The sequence below is a fragment of the Desmodus rotundus genome, chromosome 3, assembly GCF_022682495.2.
Source record: "Desmodus rotundus isolate HL8 chromosome 3, HLdesRot8A.1, whole genome shotgun sequence".
Classification (NCBI taxonomy): Eukaryota; Metazoa; Chordata; class Mammalia; order Chiroptera; family Phyllostomidae; genus Desmodus; species Desmodus rotundus.
This window is the reverse complement of record NC_071389.1, coordinates 131,587,827-131,606,780: the sequence shown is the minus strand read 5'-3', so window position 1 is coordinate 131,606,780 and position 18,954 is coordinate 131,587,827. Positions and strand designations below refer to the sequence as shown.

Here is an 18,954-nt window from a genome sequence, read left to right as displayed (position 1 = left end):
TGCTACACTGAAGGTGAATCAAAGTTCTCAGAGAAACTAAGAATATAAAGTCTTTATTCAAAATAAAACTTGAGTAAACACAAATAACACAGGCACAAGGAGGTTCCAAGAAACCATATTTGTACCAAAAAAAAAAAAAGACATGCATGGTACCACTGGCACTTTGCTTAAGGAGTACGGACTCAGGTCTACTTTTAGCCTGGAAGGTGGATCCAGGTTGTGAGCAAAAGACTATGAAAACTTACCAACCCCAGGGACTGCCACCTCGTGCTGCTGATTTATGCCTCAGTAGAAACTGGGGAAGAATCTCTAATGACTATGATTTTTAATATCTTGATCTGGGAATTCAGACACAGCAGCATCCCTATGTTCTTTCTTTTACCATTGAAAATAGGAGATAAGAAAGGATGGCATGGGAAGTAATATGGTAAAGGAACAACACTGTCAAAGAACCAAATTGAAATTTTGAATCATGTCCTAAGATTTGGAACTCTTAGTTAAAGAATTTATTTCATAAAGACAGAGAAATATAAGTTAACCTGAGAGGAGCTATGCTAGATGCCTTTAAATGAAATATGGTTGTAGGAATGAATAAAACTGTGTAAATAAAACTATTAAAATGTTCACTTGGTTCCATTAGAAATGATAAACAACAAGGAAGGAATTCTTAATAATTCACAGAGGAGAATATTTGTAAAGGGGTGTTATTTGCCTTAAATGGCTTTCTGAAAAATCTAGGTTAATAAGGTAAAGTTCAGTTGCAATAGTTCAGTCAATGTGGCTGAATTGATAACCCAACCACAGAACCAAATTCACTATACTACATATAATATATTTCTATAAATGTGTTACTAACAGCGGCAATACATTAACATATACAGCCTCTCATTTAAAATAAAACTAAACCTCCAGTATGTTTCTGGCACAGAAAATTGTACCTGCTGTTGTCTGTCCTATCCAAACAGCTAGAAACAGGGCTTCGGAACGCAGGATTCATGCCCGTGTGTCAGTAATTAGAATCCTGACTGGCTTTACTTTTAATTTTATCAGAAAGCATTAACCTATTTTGAAACAAAACAAATTAAGCTGTGCTAAAAAATAGCCATGTGAAATGAAGCTCATTTGTTTCATTGACAAAGTTGCCCGGTAACAAAACAAGAAAGTTAGTGGACGACTCATGACATGACTGTGGACAAGAGGTCACAGTGTGGCCTGGGCGATGGCAATTTTGGGGGGGACTTACAATCGGTCGAATGGTACTGCCATGATAATGCCAATGAGTAGCGTGATGTGACCTCGCTCAGGGTCTCTAGGGGCATGGTTAGGACTCACCCTCTCCTTGGACAGCACATCCCCCAGTCACCTGGACATGAACATTGCAACGACACAGATATCTGATTTATGGATTACTGATATGGGCAAGAATCACAAATAAAAAACAGTCTTACTCCTAAATACTATTTTAAAAAGGTGAAATATGGAAGTTCCAAAATACCCCATTCTAAACATTTTTATAAGAAAACATTGCAAATTTCATGTAACTCTAAAGTCAATATATTAATCAATTAAGTATGGGCTGCATTAATAGACATAATATTGTGATAGGAGAAGACTTTTCATTCTACCCCACTGTGATAAGACAACAGCCAGGGAATGGTACCCATTTCTGTTTACTGCACTGTTAGAGACACACCATAACCTTGGAGGAAGGGTGAAGGGATGATTAAGCTGATATAGAGGACTGAGTTCACGTGAGGAGTAGATAAGTAAATGGGTGTGTTTATTCTTCTTGCTGACCCACTGGTATGGCTGATTACAATATTTGAAGAGCTATTATGTGAAAGAGCTCTAGGCTTTTTCATTGCCAAGTGAGGATATAAAACTGAAACCAAAGTATTAAAGTTGTAGAAAGATTGACTTCATCTGAATGTAAAAAGGAACACAGGGGGGTCAGAGTTATATCCAAAGAGTTGCCTTATGAGGTAATGCCTTTGTTGTCACTGAAAAACTAGGTAAGTTTAAAACAGAAACTAGGTAAATACTAGGAAGGTCTGTTGTGGAGGGGATCCAGCATTGGAAAGGTAGATGGGATGGTCTTTAAATGTCTACTTCAACCCTAGTAACACTGAACGTGTGAACCTCTAACATTTAAGTTTATGTCAAGCGACTCTTGTTTTTATAAAACATGTATCATCAATTATTTACTATAAGAATGTGTTTGTGGAGTTCTGGCCAAGATGGAGGTGTAGGTAGAAACGCTTCACTTCCTCACACAACCAAAAGATGGATAACAACCAATTTAAAAACAATAAACAACCAGAAGTGCCAGAAAATCAAACTGCATGGAATTCCAACAGCCAAGGAGTTAAAGAAATGTTCACCGAGACCAGTAGGGGGGCAGAGATGGGAGACGGGCATTGGAGCAGGGAGGGTGAACGGCAAGGTTCCCACGAGCCAGTTGGGCCTGGCTAAACAGGAAACTAAAGACTCAAAGCTTGCTGTAAGATACTGCAGGGGTTGTGACTCCCAGTCTCACAGGAGAATTCGTTGGAAAGTGGGGCTAGAATGGAGCAAGCAAGCGTCATTGTTCCCTCTCTGACCTCTCCCCCACAGACAGCATCACAATGCAGCAAAGAGGGTTGCCCTACTCTGTGAATATCTAAGGCTCTGCCCCTTACAACATAACAGGTGCTCCGAGGCAAAGAAATATGGCCCAAATGAAAGAACAGATCAAAACTCCAGAAAAAGAGCGATGAGGAGATAGACAACCTATCTGATGCAGAGTTCAAAACACTGGGAATCAAGATGCTCACAGAACTGATTGAGCTGGGTCACAAAATGAAGGAAGAAATTAAGGCTACCCAAAGTGAAATAAAGCAAAATATACAGGGAACCAACAGAGAAAGGAAGGAAACCAGGTCTCAAATCAACAACTTGGAACAAAAGGAAGAAATAAACACCTAACTGGAACAAAATGAAGAAACAATTCAAAAAAAAAATGAGGAGAGGCTTAGCAACCTATGGGACAACTTTAAGCATTCTAACATCAGAACCATAGGGGTGTCAGAAGGAGAAGAACAAGAGCAAGAAATTGAAAACTTATTTGAGCAAATAATGAAGGAAAACTTCCCCAATGTGGTGAAGGAAATAGACTTCCAGGAAGTCCAGGAAGCCCAGAGAGTCCCAAAGAAATTGGATGCGAGGAGGAATATACCAAGGCACATCATGATTAAGTTACCCAAGATTAAAGATAAAGAGAGAATCTTAAAAGCAGCAAGAGGAAAGGAGAGAGTTACCTACAAAGGAGTTCCCATAAGACTATCAGCTGATTTTTCAAAAGAAACCTTACAGACAAGAAGGGGCTGGCAAGAAGTATTCCAAGTCATAAAAGGCAAGGACCTACATCCAAGATTACTCTATCCAGCAAAGCTATCATTTAGAATGGAAGGGCAGATAAAGTGCTCCCCAGATAAGGTAAAGTTAAGGAGTTCATCATCACCAAGCTCTTATTATATGAAATGTTAAAGGGACTTACCTAAGAAATAGAAGAACAAAAACGATGAACAGTAAAATAACAACAAACTCAAAACTATCAATAACTGAACCTAAAAAATAGAAACAAAATCTAAGCAAACAACTAGAACAGAAACAGACCCAGTGAAATAGGAGATCAGATGGAGGGTTTTCAGTGGGGAGGGGGAGGGGAACAATGAGGGGATGTAAAGGGAGTAGGAAGCATAATTGGTAGACATAAAATAGACAAATAGACGGGGGAAGTTAAGAATAGTATAAGAAACAGAGAAGCCAGAGAACCTATACGTACAACTCATGGACATGAACTGAGGGGGAAGGGAATGCTGGAGGATGGGGAGGTGCGGGGTGGAGGGGGAATAAAGGGAAGGAAAAAATTGGAAAAAATATAACAGCATAATCAATAACATATACTTACAAAACAAATTCTAAAAATCCTATATTGAATGCATGATATAGCAGATGATATAGCTATTTAAAGGAATCCTGGAGTACAACTTCTAATAAAGTGAGTAAATATCCTTTAAAAAAGAAAAGAATGTATTTGTCTTTTTAAATCACAGAATTTAGAGTTAGATAGTATCTAAAGATCACGTAGTGGCCCACGATCAGTGCTGGGAGAAAAGGAATGTGAGCTGAACGATGATCAGGGCCAAGCAGCTGCTGGGTAGGAGAGTTGGTTTGGGCTCCCAGCTCTCGTGTCCTGGTCTCCTGCTCCAGACAACACACTCTGCGAACTCTTTCAATCAAAAATGCCTCATTGAGCCTAGTCCTGTAGAACAAGTTTGGTAACTTAACAAAATTTAAAATGCGATTATTTTACCAAGGTTGTAACTTTTTCAGAATATTATACATAAATGCATAAAAATGAAATAAATTCAAGGCAATATTAAAAAATTACAGAATATGGTGTAAGTTTTCTTATGAAGGATACAGACATAATATAAGTAAGGAGTTCAGATTATTATTTTTTTATCTCCCTGGATACATTTGATTCTATGAGGAATATCTAAGTGCATTTTTCCTACAGAATTGAAGAGGTGTAAAGCTAGAGTTTCAAATAGAACTTATGTCTGAGAACTGAAGCCACATGAAAGAACAAACTGGCAAAGAGAATGTGATGGAAAGGAACTTGGGTCTCTTCCGTGGTTAGTCAGAAAGTGGGTTATTGGCTGGCATCAGAAATGCAAAACCAAATAAATTATCAAGCAAAGGAAATGATCAGGACTCAGGCAAGTTACCTGGTTGTGGAAAGATTGGAAATGCGGAGCTCAGAGGCAGCAGCTTGAAGCAGAGATAAGCACGTACGTGAAATGATCGAAGTTCCAGGGTCAAGTATCAAAGCAGAAGCTAGAAGTCGGAGCAATCAAGTACCATGCTAGGAGGCAGTTTACCCGACGCTTACACCAGTGGTGATAGAGTGTGGAGGAAAGGTAGAGATGTTAAAAAATGTACTGCCTCTGGGGGAATTATCTGTTCCATGTGATTTTAACGTTAATTTGTTTACTACCCAGGAAACACTAGCTCTCCCAGGTCTTCAGAGAGCCCTAATAATAATGACTATAAAGAATAAAAAACAGAACGCACGTGATCAGCCCAGCTGGTGTTAATAGTGAACAGTGAGGACAAAGGAAAGACGGCATTGACAGGCATTGCAAGAGAGGAAACTGAAATCAAAAACAAAAAGATCTTCAAGAATGGAGAATTGAACAAACAGAACCAAGTACAGCAAAGCTATGAAAAGATAATAGAAAGAAGAAAATATATTAATTTTTTGAACAGGCAGAATCCCCAATTAAAGACATATAAAGTGGATATATTATTGATTTTTTTTAAAAGAGCTAGTTTTACAAGTTTCCTTTTAATGCACCCGAGAAGCAATGCATTTCAAAGAGATTTCTTGCCTACTAAATTGCATATCCCTTTGTTTATGGTCATCTGCCAGATCGTATTGGAACTGTCTGAGCTCATTGACCTGCTGTATAAGGAGTATAAAAAAGAAAACAATTTCACCAGGACAAAAACAGAATCAGCATTGCACCAGCATTATCCAGCAAGCGCCGTGCTATGCATAAAATTTGGGTGGCTATGCTGGCCTTCCTCCCCGCCCAAATAGGTTTTTCCTGTTGGATGCTATGGAACCAACAGATATATAAATTCCACAAAGTATCAATTAAAGATGACTCATTCTCTGCAGGGTGAAAGGTCGTTTCTTCGGAGAAAGCAGTATTTAGCTTCAATTATGAGTGCATTTTTTACACACTCTTTATGAGCCAGGCACTGCCCAGGTGCATCCTCCAGAGAGCTAACAGACATGAGTCGATTAAGTAAACAGTTATCAATTCAAGTGTAAATATGAAATGAGTGGTATCAATAATACTGAAGAAAAGTTGAATAAAAAAGTGATGAAGCTACCGACCAGCAGCAGTTTATAGTCTTAGTCTCTCTGCAGTTAGAGGTCTCCTTTTTTTACACAATAGCAGGGACTTCCGCTGGAAAAATGGAGAGGCAGACACCTTAAAATGCAGATTTGTGCCAGAGATTTCTCCACACATGTACCTCAAGGGCCAACAGGAAAGAAATTATTTTGAATGGAGTCTAAAACCCAGGTCACATAGAGATATTTGCTCCCATAATCCAAATGTACAAATATCTCCAACCATAGCACCTATAGATTCAGGCAGAGGAGGGTCGTTACTTGAATTCCTCAACCTGGATCCTAGGAGGCCTCGCACTTTGCAGCAGCGTTATTGAAATTCTCTAAGAGCTTTCCTCTGGTGCCTGAGAGAGGCAAGGCTGGAATTGCCATCAGGGCAGGGCACCCTCCGCAGAAATAGGTAGACATGCGTGGGTCCAGTTGTTGGAAGCACCGAAATTTTCTGTTACATTTCAGACCCTGGGACCATCCAGGGAGGCAGTATCGTCTAATCTAACTAAACCATATGGACCTGGGTCCCTGTTTCTCCCATCAGGATGCTCCCTAATTCTCTACCCCATGTCCTGCTGAGCCCAGAGACTTGCACCTATGGGGTTGTTCTGGACCAATGGCCTGCCTCTGGTTCCAGAAGGGTAGTCTAACACCTAAACCAATCACTTCTTCTGGCCAGAATGATATCGTGTAAGACTGGACCACTGGATTGTTGTGCCACTGATTTGGGGTTACTCACAGTGTTTATGTAGAAAAAGGTCTGGAAAAATTACTGAATTGGGTCTCTCACACTTTAGGAGTGGTCCTTTCTCTATCACTTCCAAATCCTCAAAGTCCTTATAAAAGTATACTTGAAGATAAATAGCCCAGAGAACTTTGAGGGCAAGAATTTATGGCTTGGGACTTTGTATGTGCAACTATTAGGGGGCTATGGACAAGTCAGCATGTAATTTATTTTCTGAGCACCCACTGAATCATAAGACTCAAACCCTCTATGCCTAAGTTCCTTTTTTCATGAGATGGGTGCAGTTAATGCCGTTCTCTCCACATTTCTAGTGGATCTCCTAGAGAAGGAGTCCCTCACAAGCCAGTGTTTCTCATCGGGGGCACTCTTGTCATTTTCAGAAAGACAAGGGATTTCTGCTCATTGAGGACGTTTAGAATCCTTGTCCCCTACTTAATATGTATTTGTTTCACTTTGCAGTCATTGGGCCATGTATAAATGTAGTGGCCTCTTTCCACCAACGTAAGTAAATATTCGCACTCTCTCCCTGGGGGACCGATGCTATCTCCAGGGTTAGAGCCACTCGTGTATAGCCCTGCCAACAGAAATATAATGCAAGGCACAAATGTGAATCATGCTTTTAATTTTCTAATAGCCACATTGAGAAAAGTGAAAAGAGGTAGGTGAGATGAATTTTAATAATATATTTTATTTAAACCAATATATTAAAACTTCATTTCAACATGTAATCAGATAAAATTATTAGTTAGCTATTGTGTGTGTATATATACATACATATATATATTTATACTGAGTTTTCAATATTGTGCATATTTTATACTGTAGTATTTAATTTGGACTAGTCACATTTCAGGTGTTCAATAGCAACACATGAATAGTGACTAAAATATCAGCATAGATGAACAGATATTCCCGAAGTGCACACAGCCATAGGAGCTTGCTGATACCTGGACAAAATGAAGCAGACTCACCCTTACCGGTTAGCCAGCTGGTCAGGCATGTGGAAAGATGAACTCGAGATTTGTGCAGCAGCTGGGTCAGCTCTGTGAAAGAATGTTCTTTTCATCTAGAAATGGTTTAATTGGGCTGAAAAAAGTGAATGTAATTATACTTTTGATCCTGCTTAAGGGTTTGTTCCTATATATGTTGCGTAAAAATAATTTTACCTACTCTATTAATTTGTCGTTTTTCTATTGGCATTTTCAGACTGGATGTTTCCACAGTCTCTATTAAATTCTTCATTCAAAGGATATTGGATTTTGAAGTATTTATAGTATTTTCAAGCCCTTCATACTTTTTATTTTTATTATGTTATTTATAAGAAGCAAATTCAAATACCTATTTTTTCTGGGTCTAGTTTTGACTTACGAAATTCTTCTAGAACTTTCTTTGTTTTTCTTCCACAGTTTTCATTTTAAATTATTTTTTCTGTAATTGAAATCTTGGGTTCCTGATCAAATTTGTATCAAAATTTAGTTGCTACTATTTGTTCTGAAGAATAAAAAGTCTAATCCAACCACCTGGGAGCTGAAAATATCTCACTGTTTTGAATGGGTCTGTCTCATCAATCTCTATGTCCCCATCTGTACGGCTGAAAAATTTTGTAGCTTTAAAATGAATCAATCAGGGAGGCAGGTAGGTTTGGTTGGGGTTGGGGTAGAGAGGTGGGGAGAAAATGCAGACAACTGAAATTGAACAACAATAAAATAATTAAAAAAATTGAAAACAGTTAAATAAAATATTATGAATCAATCACTTCCACTCACATTTAAAGATACAATTTTGTTAATTGTGGATAGTGTATAATAATTTATGGATATACAGTAAGGCAAGTATACCAATGAGAGAAATAAAATGAAAATATCCACTCACTGTACATAATGGAAAATCCCATATTTAACAATGATCCCCAAGAGTGCTGTGGTTACCTATGGATGACTTTCCTAATGACATCAATAATGAAAACCTTTTACAATAAACAATTCTTTTAGGTATAAATTGCACATGTGCATAACTGAATAAAATAAATTTTGGTCCCCAAACTGTGAATCCCTGCATAAGATCTAGATAGCCGTCAGTGTGTTTTTAGTCAAATAGAATTTTCTTATAGCTTATGAGAGTAACTTGTTACATCAATGCTCCAAAAGTAACAGCATCAAGTATTATAAATTATTTGCTAAAATAAATTATGAAAAACGGTACCAAGAAAATTTGTCCCTGGTCAAGTCCTACAAATATTAGGTAAAGAAATATCGATTTTAATGACAGGGAATAAAAGTTGTCTTTAAGAGTTCTTATTTACCGATATATTGATATAATTTCTTGTGTAGTTTTTGTAAGAGTTAATATTAACTTAAATCTTTGTATCTGATCTTGAGCTTAATTAAAGCAAAAGTGTACTTTCATTTTGTATATCTATAATATATAATATATATGGTATATATAATCCTTAATCTATTTCAATATAGTGTATTTTTCATGTTTTTGCATAGAACAGATACCAAAGAGAAAACAGAGCCCAGGATTAAGTTCTCATTTTTCAGCTATAACGGATATATATGAATTAATCTGTGTATAGGGATTATGCATTAAATAATTGCACTAGAAAATGTGTGATTCTGTGTTTGATGCTTAGCATATTTCTTTCTCTTTTTGCTCCAAGGAGATATATTTAGACATATATGTATATGTGTTTATATATATACACACACATAATATGCAATATATTGTATACATTTTATATATGTAATATATTTATGTATATTTAATATATTATGCATCTATTATATGTATATAAAATTGAATCCAGAGCCAATAAAATTGGCACTAACCCAATAATTTTTGACTTACTGGTAAAAACAATTCTTACAGGGGTCTTTTTAAAAACAGACTTAGATTTTTTTCAAGGTATTATAATGAAATTAACAAAACAAAACCTGCCAGAGCATAGGAAATTCTGGAAGTAAGGTGTATACTGGACATAGGGGTCATGCAGGTGAGCGAAAGAGGGTTCCAAAAGCTACATGTGAAAAGACTTTAGAAATCAGGAAATGCCTCTCCATTCTCTTGACATGGAATTGAAGATATTCACTCACTGGACTATCAATTATCCCATTATATATATATAATATTAACACTTTTTAAATGTTGAAAACCTCAATAAAACACAGATATTGGCCCTTATGTTTCATAGGAAAAATAGTAAGAGAGACCCTGAGGCTTGCAAACTATAGACTCACCTGTTTGCAAGTGCATGGGCCACATGCGTTAATTGCTACCGGGGCCACTGCCTAGTCCAACAGTAGATCCTGTTTTCACTCTCTCGGTGTTTATGTGTTTATGTGTGTCCCTGTGCCACTTTATGCATGTTGGTTTGGAAATATAAAGATAATAAAAAGAATAAAGTGGGGAAATGTGACACTAACCTGTTGCTCAAATAAGTGTTTAAGAATTTAATTTCACATCTGACACGACGTATTCAAGCTAATAGTTACTTCTCCACAGGAGGCTTCATGGAGACAGAAGCTGCAGCTCAGGAGTCCCTGGGTTTAGGCAAACTTGGAACGCAAGCTGAGAAGGACAGAAGACTGAAGAAAAAGTAGGTTTGCAGATTTTTTTCCTCCTTTTTCTAACTTTAGTTCACACTTTGTCATTGCTTGTGGGGGATTTAAAAAGAGACTAGTTGGAAAGAAATCAACAAACGGAGGCAGGCATTGCCCTGGAATTCCTTAAAACTACTCAGTCCTGGTTCTAATGGGCTACAGTTTGAAATGAATATAGTTCACCTAGAGTAGAAATAAAATTTAATATATATGAAATATTTAATATATTTAAAAGTAGGCTTACAAACATCTATTTGATGTTAAGTTCAGTAATGAATCACTATGATGAAATGAGAGAATAAACGATTCCTCTTTGTGTTTCTTCTCATGACAAGTAAAATATCCCCTCTTAAAATGAAGTATTTCAAAGGAGAGCATTCCTCTGAGTGATTGAATATAAACTTATTTTAGACTCATAGCAGATTGTTTTACATCTGTCAGGAAACTGATAGTGTATCTCTTCATTCACATATAATATGGAACATTTACATGAATTGCAAAATTGGCAAATTTTGATTCTCAGAAGCAATCAGAAACCAAGTGAATCCATAAATAACTTTTTTGAATACATAGTAACATTTTTAGTGATGAAATAGCACATTTATAACATGTCTTTAAAAGCCAATGAATTTCTCTCATTCCAGAATCTGTTGGCTGGTAACACCTTTTCCTCCCTCTCAGATGTTCTTGGCTCTTGTCATCATATTGTAAGAGAGATGCTCTCATGGTTACAGCATTCAGACTGATCAATTTATGTCATATTTTTCCATCTCACTAGCTTTGCAGTTGTTTACTAATGAGAAAATACTACTTACAAGTTGCATAACAATTCACTCGCCTAATTGTTTCATTTATTTGCTACTTGCAACAATTAGGTATTCATCCAAGTTCAGAATAAATACTGTACAGAAAATAGAAATAACACTGGATAATTATTTTTTAATACAGTGAAATGTTTTTAGTAATTATCACTCAAAATGCATATTTAAATATTATCACAATATTTTAAGATGCTTGAAATCTCTTAATTTCATTTATTCCTATCAAAGATTGTTTTATTCAATTTTATGGTTATTTATTGAGAAAAAATTTAAATCTTCTCCTTTGATAGATTTTTAAAAAATTTATTCCACATCTAAAAGATTTTCAATTTTAGACAATGAAAATTACTTTAAGTATCAAGGAATAAGAATAGTCAAAACCAAGCCTGGCTAATGGACTTGGTTTATTTCTATTAAAAGTGAATTTTTATTTTTTCCACCATGACGTGTTTACTGGTACAGTGGTACCTCAGTACTTGTCATTCATATATGCTGGAACTCATGACAAGTGCCCAAACCAATGAGGAACGATGAAGCATTTTCTCTTTGTGGGTCAGCGTCGTGACTCATACAAATTGTAGCAAGTGTGACGTGTCCCAAGCAAGTGCCTCATGTGCTGAAACATTTTTTTCTCATCAAAATATGACGAGTCCAGGGCTTGATGAGTTCTGAAGCTGAAGCGTACTGAGGCATGTCTGTGTGGCCAGCTTTTGCATTGCATACAAGGCTGATATTGAGACAATGTATCACCGTAATTCATTGGTCATTTATGGTACCAAGTTAAATGTCCTTTTTGACAGCCACTAAAGTTAAACATCCCTATTACACAATGATTTTTAAAATAAAATATTAAAAGCTTACCTGTTATTAACTTTATATACTGTTGGGTTGATTTGATATTAATGTTATGGAATTAGTTTTCAAATCCTAAGTACCCTCACAGTCAGAAGCTGATTTTAGTTCTGGATATAATTTGAAAAATCTTACTATGCTTGATGTTTGAGTTTTATTTTGCAATATGCTTTGGCAAAATATGATTTTAAAATTTATTAGATAGAATAATTTTATTTACTATAAGAAGAATATTAAGAACATTCTTTAATATAATAAAGGCTAACACTTCTCAGTTTATAATTTCCAGAAGAATACTAGTATTTGGGTTCAAGTGAATCCAACAAAGTTAGTTTTGGAAGAACAGAAGTCTTTGTTTTTTATTGTCTGTCCTATAGCAAGAATCCCGTGAGCACAGATATGTAACCAGGATTTGTGAACATAGACATATAACGCTCGCGCTCACTCAGGGCTGGCGTGACACACTGCACGGGACTTCTGGGTTACCACGTGTGAAGTGTCTTCACGCAATGAGTTTTACCGGGTAGACAAGACAAGTCATTTTTAAATTATAGTTTCTAAATGTATTTAAATTAAATTTTTATTATTTATTATTATTCAACATTGGCCACTTATTCTTACATTTTCTAAACTATTCAAATTTTCAGTTAGGTATATGGACAAAAGGGTTTTCCTAAAACTGAATTCCCAAATTAGATAGCACAGCAGACACAGAAAGGGCTGGATAGTCCCAGGCTTCCGAGACGCAGACGTGTAAGCCCTGCCTCTCCTTAAAAATAGCATCGACAGCATTATTATTCCATAAAAATGTTACTCTGGAATCAAGAACCATAATCTCACAAGGAAGGAAATGAAAACTTTATGTCTTTAGCGTCTTTGCTTAAAGAAGAAGTTTTGAAATATCAACGTTAAATGTGTTTATATTAATGTCTCACCAGACTTCTTACCTTATTTCTTTCTCCCGGAATATATTTAACTGCCACTTACCTACATATCACCTCTCTGGAAATGTGATGAGAGGGGGTTTGGCCAACTCACTAAATACTTACAGATCTGAAAATATATTTTACATCTCAAATTAATTGATAATTGCCAAAAGTGTAAAACTATTAGTTTAAAATAATTTTCTCTCAAAACTTGGAGAGTACTACTCTTCCTGTTCCCAGTCACATCTCCTGTCAGTGATTGTCATTCTTTCGTATATGACAGGGAGGGTTTCTTTAACATCTCTCTCTCCCTCTCTCTCTCTGAAAGTCTGAGATTTTTCTTTGTATCTTTGGGGTCCATAAATATTATGTGTGTTTCTAGTCAATGTTTTAATGTTTCATTTTTCTACTTTATACTTTTAATCTGAAGATTTGTTAGAGTGAACTGTCTTACATGTATTGACCAAAAGGACTTTTAGTTTTAGGCTCAACTTCGTTTCCAAGAAGCTAATTTTTACAGCTACTATGGCATTAAACATGGAGTTGTCTGTCTCAGGAGCATTGCATTTGTCTAACACCTGTGACAGTCCTTGACAGGCAGTGAACATATTAAAATTCATGAATACCCAGTGAGTGGTTACTTTTCTCCAGAAATATAAATTCTGAAATTTTAAAATAAATTTTTGTTTGCTAATATTTTCCTCCTGCATTTTTAACACTGTATAATTTTTTACTAAGATAAATATTCATGCTAAAATATGTATCTTGAGACGAATTGTACTATATATAATATAAATCTTGACATATTGACTAATTTATCATTTTTTATTTTAATTGTAATATGAGTAATATATTTGATGTGTTTGATTTGTTATGTTCTCCTGAATGGATATTATTGCTAAATGAAAATGGACTTTATATTTGAAATCAATTTTTCAACATCATTAAAATGAAATTAACATTCCAACGCAGCTATCAGCAGCATCCTGGAGAGAAGAGTTTTACCCGTGGAGCAGGGCAGTCACAGTTCATTGCTACCAATGAATCTTTATGTCAGAACTTCAAAGACATAAAAATGAAGCTCTGCAGATTTCATTAATTTATTTCCATTGCAATCCCGAGGGTCTCCTTCGGTACCTAATCTTTAATGTGTTTTAAAAGTCTGCACTTTTAATCTTTAGCATTTGGAAGGTTCAGAGATTGCCTATCTCCAAGCAAAATAAATGTCACAGAAAATATTCCTCATTAAAGTATCACAGAAATTCCACAACAGTTTTTCATTTAATAAATATTTATTAAGGGCCTACGTGCCAAGTGAAATTTAAAAGCAAGTTGTATTTCAGAGGTTAACTGGTAAGACATATGTTAGAAGCTTTAAATACATTTTCCCACATAACTAATTCTGTGGATATGGAAGGTAAATGCCTTTGCTTCTGCCACAAATACCTATTTTGCAAGCATGCGAAAGCATTAAGTCTTGCTAGATTAAGCAAAAGGGAAAATTCACTGGTAGGATATTAGAGATCTCAGAGATTGCAGAAAAGCAGAGCCAGGACAACTTCCAAATTTCAATAATAACGAGTGATGAAATATTTCTCTAAAGTGTCAATAACTCGTGTTTTCTATTCACATTTGTAAATTCCTAGGTGAAAGCATCTGGTTGGCCTAATGTAAAAAAGATATTTGTACTCGGATCAATTAGTTATAGTCAAAGGTTCATTTAGTTACAGACATGGCTGTAAGGAAACACTCCTGGGCAACAGATTCAAAAGGATCGGATAGTGTAGAATATTTCAGAACCAAAACACAAGGCACTCGACACTGGTCTCTCAGAAAATGTGTCCCAGGGTCCTACATGGAGCTCTGGAAGTGCGTCTTCTCTGCCTGCACCGAGCTAGAGTTCTATTGCCTCGATCGTGGATAGTCCTGCCTAGCTCCAACTATGGGCCATTGGAAGACTTCCCTGCACCTAAAAAATAATGATACCCAGAGACTAAAGGCCGAGATGCATTGCAATTTATTAGGAAAGATAAAGCTAAGGAAAACCGAAGTGCTCTCTCTCTATGTTTGATCCATTTGGAGGAAGGAAGGAAAGAACATGGAAAGAATGGTTTTGCTGTTTTCAGCCCACAGTACAATATGAATACAGAGAGCATAGAACAGAAGCCCTAAAAAGTGTCGATATCTTTTGTCCATGGAACATGTCAAATATGAACTAGTAATAGGATTTTAAAACTCAGGATAGGTACATACACGACAAGAAAGACCTCCTTTTCTAAATAAATTTATATTGTTTGTCTTGCTTGGTATTAGACAGACAGGAAGACAAATATTGCACTTAAGTGTTTCAGGGGGCATTTTCCCTTCTCTAAGTCACTCGTCTTTGGACAGAATGAGAAAAGTGCCACAAGCCTACGGCCACCTAATGTTCTTATTTAAAATATGTTCTGCAGGCTAAAGACTAGTCGCCTCACTGTTAGTTTCCAATGCAAATGTAAACCACTCATTAGATGATCACCAAGAGTGAATGGAGTTCCTCAACAACAAGCTGGGCCCTTAAAATTTTAAAACATTTTCTAGACATGCAGATGAAGAAAAAATGCTGTAAAATATCATATATTGACTTCAGCAACGTATTTCATATACTTCTTAAAAGATACTTGTAAACATAAGATTGGAAGGAGACCAACACAATGCATTTATACCCGACGGGACCATTGTAATCGAAAGGGCTGAAGAAAGGAGTTGGTGATGACTGAGTGAAGTGGAAGGCAGTCAGCTCAGCACTTTCACAGATGATTTAAATAGTAACAGGTTTGTGAAAGCATGAAGCTAGGAGACGTAGTTAGGTTTTTCGATAAATACTTTTGTTTAGGGAAGAGCTTTATGGAAAGATCCAAATCTAATAAGATGAAGTTTAATAAAGGCATTTTTATAATTCTGTATCCAACTTTATTACTATATACATTATTTGTGTATAGGAGGATATGGATAGGTATAACTTAACTTTAGTGCCTAAGAAAAATGTTTCTGCAAGAAGGGCAAATTAGCGAAGTCTGACAAATAAGTTGATGATTTTCAATATCCATAAAAGCAATTTTTAAGGCCAAAATTCTATGCACTGACCAGCATTTAGCTGGATAACGTGTTGATTTCTGGGAAATAAGCTTGAAGCAGATATATTCAAAGCAGCATATAGTCAGAGTAACATGACCAGTATTACAAATGACACCAAGCCATTTCTTCAAGGAGTGTTAGAAAAAATCAGGACTATGTGGCGTGTAGACAACAAAGATCCAGCACTGCCAAGCAAAAGGCCAATCAGATATATTCTTTATGCTGTGATGGGAGCTCGGACCAAAAGCAAGAGGTGGTTACAAATAAATCTGAGCTATGTCTAGCTGAGAACCGTTAGTGCTCACAGATCTGAGAAGAAAGAATTGACCGCCTGGAAAGAGAGTTGTTTCTCATGATTCTTTCCATTATAGCCCTTTCAAGTATATGTATGTGGTAAGATTGTGGTACGGGAGATTCAAATTCCAGCTGTGAGATTGGATTACATGCTCTTTAAATTGTTTCTGTCCTGGGATTCTATGATCCTCTATAAAATTTGAGGACTGGACTCAGGAGAACCTCTGCTTTTTTAAGCACTTGCAGTGCTGGCATATTGTAGATACTCATATTTTCTGGAAAACTGAATGCATAATTAGAAGCTGGGTGGGGAAAGAACTCTAGGGGGAAGAAGAAAACCTAAGAAAATGGAACAGGAACGAGCACAGTGACCCCTACCCAGAAGACCAAACCAGAAACCTGTGTTTCATCTTCACCCTTATTCTCCCTTTTCCTTCTTCTTCAATGCACCTTTGTGTGCTGCTATCACCTCCATATACTGCTGCCATCACTTCCATGTAAAATCACTATCATCTCCCTATACTATCACTATCACTTCCATGTACTGTCACTATCACCTCCTTAAACCGTCCTTATCATCTCCATATACTTTCACTCTCACTTCCATACGCTACTTCCTCTGTATGCTATTATGCTCACCTGTGTATACCTGTCACCTGTGTGTACCATCACTCCATATACTAGCTCTTTAAAAATCTCTCAAGTGTGTGGACTTTCTTCTTTCTCTTTTCAGATCATTATACTAAAACAATCTTCATACTTTCAGTCTTGCCTTCCTGTAGTCCACTCTTCACACTTCAGCTAAAGATATCTACCTAAATCACATTTTGGAACCTACGCGAAATCCCTCAATCATTCCCTGGCAGCCCTAAGATACATTCCGAATGCCTTTAGGTGGCCCATAAATTCCTACACTATCTGGTCCCTATTTATCTCACCAGCTCTGTCTCTTTATTTCCAATCATGCACATTATGGTCTAAATACACTTAATACCCATTTATTGTGTGTGATTACTCCTATATCCCAGTGTGCATGTGTTCTCTTCCATTTTCCTCCTCATCCTCTGTATAGTAATGACAGTAATCTATTTTATATGTAGTAAATATTTAATAACCACATTGAACAGTTGTAATGTGCTAGCTGCTGTTCTACGCATTTTGTGTTGTTATAATTTTTAATTTTCACAAAGCCTTTGAAGTAGGAACTGCTACTTCCTTCCATACATGAGGAAACATAGCTTTCCAGGCACTGTGATATACAAAAGCACAGACCTCCTGAGCCCAGGTCACGTCTGAATTACTTAGGATTTCAGGGCAGGGGCACGGCAGGTAGTTCGGTCTCTCACCTGGACATTGAAGGCCCTATATAATTTTAAGTGGACTATACAGGGAATCAAAAAATAAAAATCCCTCATTCTCTTCATACTCTGAAAAAATGTAGCATATATTTTCCCCTAAAGAATAGTTTCTTACCCAACCCCATTCCTTCCTTCAAAATGAGCAACAAATATATTAAAACCAAGTATTTATTTTAAGACTGAGACAGGTAGGTAGTTCCAAAGCACAAGATGTAGCCACGTTATGAAATTGACTTTTTCTGATATAGTTAGCCCTACATAATATTTCAAAGTTTGATATAACAGTGGTAATGATCACTAATAAGTAAACGATATAAAAATTACAATATGTGCTAGAATCAATCTAACACTATTTATTCCAGTAAAACTTAGCAAGTCAGTGTCTAACAACAAGGATGATTTAGCTGAAGAAAAAGAAAAGAAAAAGAAACATATGTCACTAATTAAGGTACATTTAAATATAATGCTGACATCTTAGTCTAGAAAGAATTCTCCATACTTACTTCCACAAAGATGGGATGTTGCATTAGCTCTGTGTCATAGTTTTTTCATATTTTTTTAATGTTCAAGTACAATTGTCTCCAGTTTCCCCTCACAACACCCCCCACCCCAGCCATCCCCACTTGTGTCGTATTTTTTATCCAACCATTGGAGATGTGGCTTCTTTCCACAGTCATTTAAAATTGGCCACTCATGAAACAAGTTTCTCTTCCATGTCCCCGCATTTCTGAGGACAGTTACCATCCATGTCCTATTGCTGGGGGGTTATTTTTTAAAAACTGGTCTTCACCAAGAGATATATCTTTCAAAGAAACATATGTGTGCGTGTATGTTTTATGTATATACAAACATATGTATATACAAATATACAACTACATGTGTTTCTCTCAGAATCTACGTACTCAAAACTTTAATTTTGGGCTTGACTGAGTTAAGTTCACTAGGCAAGTGAATGACAAAGTTCTTAGAAGAATAAAGATTTTTAACTTCTTTTAAAAATATCTCCAGGAGCTTTTTGAAGTGCATATTAACTTTAAAGAAAAGTTATTTTTAAATTAGTATTGTGATGAAGTGTACTTAGAAGTTTTGAGCCATTTGCTTTCATTTATAAGGATCAGTAGCAATGTGCTTGGTGATCTGTTTGTATCTGCATCCCTTTGCCTGACTTTGTATGTAAAGCAATTCCTGCTATTACCCCAGGGAGCTCTTGCATCCGTGTCGCTCACCCCGTCACAGCCTGACCTCTAAGTTTCAGAGCTTCATCATTTTCAGTGTCATGC

At 36.3% G+C, this 18,954-nt stretch overlaps 1 protein-coding gene across 18 annotated transcripts in view; it reads left to right on the top strand.

The window, feature by feature from the left end:
• The window catches only part of PPFIA2 (PTPRF interacting protein alpha 2), a 446,500-nt gene that overhangs the window by 378,936 nt on the left and 48,610 nt on the right, over positions 1-18,954 (top strand). For all 18 annotated transcript variants that reach the window (XM_053921063.2, XM_045187308.2, XM_045187307.2 and 15 more), the window contains one exon: positions 10,209-10,302. In XM_053921063.2, the coding sequence (XP_053777038.1) occupies positions 10,209-10,302 (94 nt within the window). The remainder of the gene's footprint in view (positions 1-10,208; positions 10,303-18,954) is intronic.